At 41.7% G+C, this 9,775-nt stretch overlaps 1 protein-coding gene across 1 annotated transcript; it reads right to left on the reverse strand.

The window, feature by feature from the left end:
• Positions 1-1,603: 1,603 nt before the first annotated feature.
• Positions 1,604-9,320, reverse strand: LOC136697930 (solute carrier family 2, facilitated glucose transporter member 9-like). Its single transcript, XM_066673276.1, has 12 exons — positions 9,297-9,320; positions 8,854-8,949; positions 8,288-8,448; positions 7,606-7,730; positions 7,295-7,424; positions 5,989-6,140; positions 5,452-5,639; positions 5,226-5,336; positions 5,008-5,109; positions 3,996-4,071; positions 3,760-3,887; positions 1,604-1,786 (listed from the first exon to the last, which is right to left on the reverse strand). Exons 1-12 carry the CDS (start codon positions 9,318-9,320, stop codon positions 1,604-1,606), a joined length of 1,476 nt encoding a protein of 491 aa, XP_066529373.1.
• Between the last annotated feature and the right edge of the window lie 455 nt (positions 9,321-9,775).

Genomic DNA, 9,775 nt, shown 5'->3' on the forward strand with positions numbered 1-9,775 from the left:
AATGGAGATATGGAGATATACCAATAGTATGTGGTTTTAAACTGCACTTTTTTGAGAATTGTTCTAGCACCAAAATGCTGCTTCTCTTGTTACGACATCCAGAAAGAAAGAAAGAAAGCAAGAAAGAAAGAAATTACAACATCCAGAAAGAAAGAAAGAAATTACAACATCCAGAAAGAAAGAAAGAAAGAAGGAAAGTGTCACGCCCTCTTCCTGTCATGTCTGTTTTCCCTGCCATGTGCTCTCTTAGCACATGGCTCTGTTTGTTGTTGTCCATGTCTCCGCCCATGTCCCGCCTTTCTTCCTCCCCCTCGTTATCTGTCTCAGGTGCGTCTCGTCTGTGTTTAGTATTTAAGTCCCCTTGTATCACTTCCTCTTGTCGGTCATTTGTTCTCGTACCCGTTTCATTCCAGTTCCCAGTCTTGTCGTTTTGTTTCCTTAGTCACATTGCTCAGTCTGTCTGTTCCTCGATTTGGTTTGTTTTCTGTCTGTTTTCTTCCTTGTGTTTCTCATTTTCTGTCATTACATTTCAGTCTGTTTAGCTCTCTGTGTTCAGGATTAGATCTGTTTAGCTCTGTGTCAAGGTTAGTTTGCTTAGTTTTCTGTCTGTTTAGTTATCTTAGTCCAGGTTTGTCTGTATCTGTATCTCAGTTTAGTTCACGCCATGTATTGTCCTTCTGTCCAAGTCTCTCTGTCTCAGTCTTTCTTTTCTGTTTGTTATGCTAGTCTCTGTCTGTTTTGTTATATTTTGTAAAATAAAGTCAGTGTGTTTTGCATGTGCATCCGCCTCCGTCAGTCCACCCTCAGCTATTCGTGACAGAAAGAAAGAAAAGAAGAAAAGAAGGAAAGAAAGAAATCCAGAAAGAAAGAAATCTAATCATTCTGATGCTGTATAATACAGTTTTCAAAAAGAGGTACATGGAACAATATGCAACACATTCTACATTAATCACCATGCAAAAAAAAAATGAAATAAAAAATTTGAATTCTTAAAAAAAAAAAAAAACAACACCATTGTTTTCAATAGTGTATATAACCATCATTAAACACATATTCCTAGAGGTGCCAGGTGTTATACCCTTCCTTCACTAACTTCCAACAGCGTTCATGGCGACTAAGGCTGGATATAACAACCCTGTCTTCAAAATGGCTATATTCACTATATAGTGCACTACTATAGGGAACTGAACTCAAGACAGTAGTGAATGATTTCAAACCCTACCTTGTGCGGGTTTTCACCAAACAACACACTGGATTATGGGTAATGATATCTTCAAGTGTACATGGATTGTACACAACTTTTTGCAGTGCATTGTGGGATTGTTTGAGCGCACTGAAAATTATCCACTATACGTTTTCAGACACTATTACAAAATGGCAGAACCCAAAATAGTGCACTATAAAGTGAATAGGGCTCACAGCTCAAGGCTTTGTTGATGTGGATTCAGGCTTATGTCAGTTGTGATGAAGGGCTTTTAGCAGGTATGATGCAGCACTTTGAGGAAAACCTACAGCAAGGAGACTGTGAAATCCTTCCATTCATTATCAGTGAAGTATTATTCACCAGCGAAACACAGCACTATTTCACACAACAGACACTTTTTCACAGCCTCGTCTCCAAACACATCTCCTTCGTGGAAGAGCCACACACTCTGATGTTTTTAAAGTCCTCTGAGATTTCCATCGGTGATTTGCCCTTCGTTTCCGGGAGGATCAAGTAAAAGAAGAGAGAGGCAGTCAAACACACGCAGGAGAAGCACAGGAAGCTGAAGGACTTCAGAGTTGCCTGAGGATCACAGGAGGACACCACATGAGATACAGGAGTTCTCAAAACTAGAGTAAAAAAAAATCTAGTGACTTCTTACAAAACCATGGACCAAGCAGCAAAGAATCTCAAATCTGGTGGATAATTACGGCCCAGCTTTGGAACCCCGACTTATTTGTGGTTGTGGAGTTAAAACAACCCTGTTGAACTATTCAACTATATGAACTTTGGTGTAAATCATTGGAGAGGGGTGTGTGTTCTGGACACACAGCGACCTGGTCCTGGCAATGGTAGAAAATACACAGTTTATTTTGGTTTATTTATTGAGAGTCAGCTTATTGCTGTTTATTCAAGGAGTCAGACCTTGAACCTTGTGCCCAAGGTCTAACCAACAATAACCAGCTTGTATTTGCGTCAGTTTTCTGCAATATTTGGCAGACAGGAGAAAAATAAGCCCAGTTATTGCTTCACACCTGTCTATCCTTTCAATCATTTTCATTATATGTAACCCTTATCCAGTTCAGGGTCATGGTGGGTCCAGAGCCTACCTGGAATCATTTGGCGCAAAGTGGGAATACACCCTGGAGGGGGCGCCAGTCCTTCACAGGGCAACACAGGCACACACACACACACACCACACTCCTCACAGTCACCCGGAGGAAACCCACGCAGACACAGGGAGAACACACCACACTCCTCACAGACAGTCACCCGAAGGAAATCCACACAGACACAGGGAGAACACACCACACTCCTCACAGACTTTCACCCGAAGGAAACCCACGCAGACACAGGGAGGACACACCACACTCCTCACAGACAGTCACCCTAAGGAAATCCACACAGACACAGGGAGAACACACCACACTCCTCACAGACAGTCACCCGAAGGAAATCCACACAGACACAGGGAGAACACACCACACTCCTCACAGACTGTCACCCAGAGGAAACCCACGCAGACACAGGGAGAACACACCACACTCCTCACAGACAATCACCCGGAGGAAATCCACACAGACACAGGGAGAACACACCACACTCCTCACAGACAGTCACCCGGAGGAAACCCACACAGACACAGGGAGAACACACCACGCTCCTCACAGACTGTCACCCAGAGGAAACCCACGCAGACACAGGGAGAACACACCACACTCCTCACAGACAGTCACCCGAAGGAAACCCACACAGACACAGGGAGAACACACCACACTCCTCACAGACAGTCACCCGAAGGAAATCCACACAGACACAGAGAGAACACACCACACTCCTCACAGACTGTCACCCAGAGGAAACCCACGCAGACACAGGGAGAACACACCACACTCCTCACAGACAGTCACCCGGAGGAAATCCACACAGACACAGGGAGAACACACCACACTCCTCACAGACAGTCACCCGGAGGAAACCCACACAGACACAGGGAGAACACACCACGCTCCTCACAGACTGTCACCCAGAGGAAACCCACGCAGACACAGGGAGAACACACCACACTCCTCACAGACAGTCACCCGAAGGAAACCCACACAGACACAGGGAGAACACACCACACTCCTCACAGACAGTCACCCGGAGGAAACCCACACAGACACAGGGAGAACACACCACACTCCTCACAGACAGTCACCCGGAGGAAACCCACGCAGACACAGGGAGAAAACACCACACTCCTCACAGACAGTCACCCGAAGGAAATCCACAAAGACACAGGGAGAACACACCACACTCCTCACAGACAGTCACCCGGAGTGGCAATCGAACCCACAGCCTCCAGGCCCCTGGAGCTGTGTGACTGCGACACTACCTGCTGCACCACCATGCCACCCATATCCTTTCAATCCAAGGAGACAACTCTGTGCAATGGGTCTGAAAGAACGTGGCAAAAAGAAGATGCTAGTGTCTGTGAGAAAGTGGACTCGCCGCCCCAGAACCCAGAAGCAGACTTCTATTTCTGATCTTTGGGAGGAAATCAGCAAACTTACCAGAAGGAAAGGGAAAGTGAATCCTAACACGGAAAAACCACCCCACTGCAGAATTCCAATGAAGACGAATGCAGCAGAGCGATACGTCTGCATGAAGATCTCGTGGCAGATAGAATTTAACACTCCAGCTGTCAATCAAAGACAGATAATGGGTTCATCAAACGTATGGATTGTGTTAATGACTTAATTCAACACTAAGAGTGGTAGGGTGTAAATGTTTGCATGTTTTATCAGACCTGGTCCTGCTCCGTAAAAGATGACAAAGAGGAATATGAGGCCCACGGTGCTGTACGGCATCCAGAATGAGTAATCCTGTGAATATCAGACAGGGAGAGGTTGAAGGAAAGGTGTATCATGGTGGATATGTCAACCATTTCACCCTTAGGAGCATTACTGTAATCTTTGTAATATAACACTCTCATACACCCCCCCCACCCCCCGCCCCCCACACACACACACAAACACCCACTGCAACACACACACACATTTTTTGATTACAGACTCCACTGGAATTCATTTTAAACAAGTTACTGAACAAAACTAAATTTACAGTGGATTTATTACAAGTGACATACATTCGCTGTGTTCCAAAGCCTAGGCTGCAGCCAAGGTAGGACGTGTCCTCGGTAGGATTGTCCTAGGTAGCACAAATGGAACGGTCTAAGGAGGCTGTGTCGTGATGTCACCAGGTCTTATTTGCCTCATAGCACTAACATGACTAAGCTAACACGGCTTTCTCTGGTACTGTAATATGGCAACAAACTTTTAAATATATCAATTAATCAATTATTTTGCACTTTACAAGATAAACAAACCCTGTTCCTGAAACTTCCGAAGTGCTATTTTTTTTACTTTGTATTGTTTATTTTTGTATATTTAAGTTCCATATGTGTGCAGAGAATTGTGGGTAACTGTGGGCCATAAAGGTTACATCAGTTGTGTCCTCAAATGTAGGCTGCATTTCTAGGCTGTACACAAAGGGTCTTTCACGTTGAAAAGGCCTTCTGTAACGTAGCGGCCTAGAAACACAGCCGAGTTCGGCTACGCACACTCATTTGCCTTGCTGTGCTCCCCACTCTAGATTAATTAAAGTTAGATTAATTTACTTCTATTGGGTTTTGGGGTCAGTTTTTGTTATGTTTGGAACAATTGTTTTCCTTGTGTATGTTTTCTGTTCACATCTTATGATCTAACAACAGCTGGGTTGAACTAGCTGATACATCCTACTGCATCGTGAAAATCAGTCACCTTTAGCTCCAGAGTGACAGTCAACAGCGCCATAATGATTCCCATGGCCCCAAAACCTGTCCAGAGTAGTACTCTCCTGCCCACTCGTTCAATCATCAGCCCCTGTGTGTAGACACAAAGACATACATCATATACTCACACACAACACAGTTCTTGGACCAAAACATTTTTAAGGGTAAAACTCTCGGGGGTTAGAATTTACTTCACTGTAAACGTACACATGTAATGTTGGTTACAATTTCAGATATTCCTAGTCCCAGTGTGACATAACGGATTTTATCCACAGGAATTCCTGCCTCCTGGAAGATACTAAAGGTGAAGACGCTAAACTGTGGGAACAGAGCAGAAAGACTCAGTAAGATTCTCTTAATAAATCTGGCAGATGCTCTTAACAAGAGTTTTGAAATTTGTAATGTAATGTTGTATATGCTAAAGGTAGTTTACCGCAGCAATGCCACAGAACTGGACACCTCCATTGATGGCGAACGTGCAGAGAACTTGCCAGCGCATGCTCCGGTCCCTCAGTAGCTCCATTGGAGTTTTACTGCGCTCTCCTTTCAGAGCCGACTGCTCCACCAGCATCTCCTCAATCTCCAGTTTATAATCCCCGGGACCCCAGAGATACTGCAGAGCTGCACATATAAATAATAACATAGTAATATTTTCAGGATTAAATTAACACCTCCAATTGTGATTGTCAATGCTGCACAGCACTGCTCTTATGAAGCACCTAAAACTATTCGACTGCATACACTGCCCCCTGCTGGAAAATTCTTAGCCTGCTAAACATGAGTGCATGAGAAAGAGTGAGAGTTACATAAACTGTTTTGCTTCTGACAAGGAACTAAACAGTCACTAGCTTAATATTAGTGATGCACTGAATTTCTGGAAAGAAAAAAATCAGTATATCTCTGTGTGTAGTGCTCGTACCCCTCATGGCTAAACTTGACTATGGACACACAGATTTAAATAACTACGTACCTTTTTTACATCCTTCCATGTTGCCCTTCTCTATCAGTAAATATCTCGGTGCTTCGGGGAAGAAAGGCAGAGCTATCATCTGAATTATGGAGAAAAACACAGAGGGGACACAGAGCAGGAGATTCCACAATTCTTCACGACCCAGGATCTCACTGTGACAGCAGACAGATGCATGCAGAGCAACACAGACCAACACAGAGCTTTAGAATACAGTATAAAGCCGGGATTGTTATTTTACAAATACAGATATGTACACAATATTTCCTTGAAGGCAAAGGTAGTCAAACAGTCATGACATGTTTGGTATCAGATGTTTGTTTCTTTGGTTTTCACTGAAGCTGTGAGGCTAATGTATTTAGCTATAAGTTAATTGAAATAAAAGGAATTGTTGAAATTGTTCATAGTATCAACATTATATCCCTACCTCAAGTTGACGTATGTAGACTTGTTTATGTGAATATTAACAACCTTTTTGTTGATTTAAACATGTAGTTTGTGAAATGCTAACCTGCTTCCATGTATTGTTAGCTAGGGTGACCAGACGTCCTCTTTTACCCGGACATGTCCTCTTTTTTAGACTTTAAAAAATGTCCAGGAGGAATTTCTCAAACGTCCGGGATTTTGTTTTTCTAGAGCTTACATAGAACTTCGAGAAGTTTTGTTCACAAACTAGTGAACTCCCTCCCCTACTCCGATTGGTTCGCTTGAGAAGGGGGCGTGGTGAAGTAGCCTAAAATCTTCTGATTGGACGGTCTGACTGTAGAGCTACCGTTATTGGTCGATAACCTTCTCTGTAAACATTTAATTGGTCAGTCTGCACGTCAGTAGTCCTTGTTTACATCAAGCAAAGCTCATGTACCCACCCTCATCTCGAGCAGCTATGCCGAAACGTTAACGTACGTTCTCGGATGAATTAAAAAAGAAATTCCCATGTTTTGTGTAGCAAATAAAGGTATAAAGGACCTAAAAGCCCACATAGGTTCAGCTAAGCATACAGATCTGGTCACCCTATGCTAGCTATGCTAGCTAAGCAAACTTTGGGCCTAAATATTGGTTGATGAACTACATAGAGTAGAAACAGTGATTCATTCAAATATATTAGTTGGATTTATGATAGTTTAAACAGGTTTCTTTCTTTTTTATTTGGCTTGGTTTAGCAGTGGCCTGGCAGGGCTATGATAATTGACCAGGAAAACTGTTCATAATATGACATTTGCTACACTGCAGGAAGATCAGGATGGAAAACATTAGATATCTCTGCATCTACAGTAGGTTTCTGATTTTCATAATAAAAGTCAGGCCTCACCTTAGTCCCATGACCTGCCCCATTAGCTTGCCTCCAGCCAAGAAAATAGCCACAGTAAGAGTGATTATTCCTCTTATTCTTTTGGGTGAACAGTCTCCAAGGTAGAGGACATGGATGTTTCCTGCTAAACCTAATGAATAAAATTACATTAATTAATAACACAGTGTCCATCACAGTATTTACTCTATATTCCAGCTACATCAACATAGACCATCGCACTGACATCGACCAATGAACTATAGATTTTGAAAGGCATTGAGATCTGGAGGTTTTACCCTTAAATGCTTTAAACATGCTTCAAAAACAAATACCTGAGGTGAATCCAAACAGGAAGCGAGAGAGCAGGATCATCTCGAAGTAGTTGGTGAATTTGCTGCTGATCATGATTGCTAAACCTATCACGTTGATGCTGTTGTTCCAGATCATTGCTCTCTTCCTGTCAGTGAGACAGTGGGGGACATTTTGTTTTGATCTGTTACACATTTTGTTTCGTATTTATTTCCATCTCAACCAACTACTTTAAACAGGCCTGTGATATGTCATTGTGTGCGTTTAAAAGTGTGCATTTTAGTTATTAATACTGCTATATCAACTAGATTTGGTTAGTTGGTTGATTATAACAATCTCTCACTTTGGGCATGATGACCTTAACATCATATGCAGCAGCTCCAGACCAAACCCATTTAAAGTCCACAATCTGTGCACCGTAAAGGCACTAATAGTAAAAGGTATCACTCTCAGGCTCCACAGTGAACCAAGGTAAGAGCCACTATCAAATGAAGCAAGCTAAGAACAGAGGTGAATTTTACAAATAAGTTCCTCTAGAACTTATTGTCTAGAAATAGTTATTCAAACAAAATATGCAGTAATCAGTCAGAATGAATGGCCCTCGTTCTATCTACAAAGTGGGCTAAAGGCTTAGACTAATACATATACAAACATTTAGGTAAATACTGGCCAAAAAACAAACAAAGAAAAGCATGGAACTCTCACCTTCCCATTTGGTTGGTGATCCACTGGACACTAATGGCCCCAATCAGTGCACCCAGCGCGTATATGGACGTTACCATGGACCAGATGAATGTGACTGTATTCTCTCCTGGAGCTTGACCATAGCGCTGGGTCCAGCTACTGTTTATGTAGCTTTTAATGAACTGTGGATGAATACAGCATAAATACAAAGGGCCTTAATGTGTTGAACAAGGGCTAGGTGGATTCAAGATGGGCATGGGCCTGTTATTTTGACCCAGATGGCCAGCCATGCAAAGTGACTGTATATACTGGGCCCGTATTGGCTCATAGCAGGTTGTATAGGGCCCAGTGTGCACCTTATGTTTAAGACATCCAGGTCCCATCCCTGACCATGGAGGGCACCTTTATTTGGACCATTTAGATATTGAGAAGAGTGAACATAAAAAATGTCTGAATGTGTTCTCTTTATTTATTTATTTATTTATTTTTTGGTTCTGTTACTTTTCCAAATGTTTTAAATGTTTTAAATGTTGTGTAAGACACTTAGAGAGATTAATGGTGGCAGATTGTTAAATGGAAGGACATACCGGAGTTGGAGAGCTGATCAGTGTAAGGTGTAGTCCGGTCTGAAATGATCCGCCCAGACCGAGAACAACGATAAAGAGCAGAGCCTTCCCCAACATCTGAGAGAAGATCAAAGATATTCACAATGGTTCATATGATATCGCTCTTAATTTTATTTACTGGATAAAAAAAATATTGTATATTCCAGAGTTCATTTTTTCAGCAGTTTGGTAAATTTTACAGAAATTTTTGACTTGAAAATCAACAAAAAAATAGTTGTCATTTGGCCAAATTTTGAGTCATTTTCACTTGAGATGGTTCACAGTATAATCACATACTGTAAGAAATTAAAAAGCTTTTATACAACTTTAGATTTTTTTTGAGTCTTTCAATTATGTCAAAATATTTCACTCATATCAAAGACAGGTTTATAGAAATTAAGAAATGAAAAATTGTATGTACCCACCAGCTGTTTTAGCAGATTCTCCATGTCCGTTCTGTTGGAAGGTGTGTGGCGGAGTGATGATCTAGGTTAATCCAGATGCTTATTAAGGCTCCGTTAAGCATCTACAATGACAAGATTAATTTTTGACACTGGTTTAAAATGTCATGATTATATCCCAATGACTTTGCAAGAACAGTTTCAACATCTTTGCACATTCACCAATCACAGACCTTCATTCATTTCACTTCCACTCAAATGAAAAGTTATTCATTTTCAACACAAAGCATATCAAATACATTAACATTAATATGTAACAGAAAACATTACATTTTTCAGTGTTTATTGTCTAAATTTCCTTTATACCCTTTTCTTTCAGAACTTTGCTTTGGGTTTTTAAATGATCTACAGATATATGTTCTGTACACCTCTGAATTTCAATCTTAAAAACTGGTTTTATTTTCTGCTTTTCTTTGACCCAGTCATGTCAAACACATTCAGTA

The sequence above is a fragment of the Hoplias malabaricus genome, chromosome 5 (genome assembly GCF_029633855.1).
Source record: "Hoplias malabaricus isolate fHopMal1 chromosome 5, fHopMal1.hap1, whole genome shotgun sequence".
NCBI classification, from domain to species: Eukaryota; Metazoa; Chordata; class Actinopteri; order Characiformes; family Erythrinidae; genus Hoplias; species Hoplias malabaricus.

What these genes read in the sequence shown, in the direction of transcription:
- LOC136697930 (XM_066673276.1), bottom strand. Translation starts at nt 9,320, where the DNA reads ATGGAGAATCTGCTAAAACAGCTG. An exon ending in CATGGAAGGATGTAAAAAAG is followed by an intron (nt 5,640 to 5,988) that starts GTACGTAGTTAT and finishes TTATATGTGCAG; the next exon opens with CTCTGCAGTATCTCTGGGGT. An exon ending in TTGTAACCAACATTACATGT is followed by an intron (nt 5,110 to 5,225) that starts GTACGTTTACAG and finishes GTCTACACACAG; the next exon opens with GGGCTGATGATTGAACGAGT.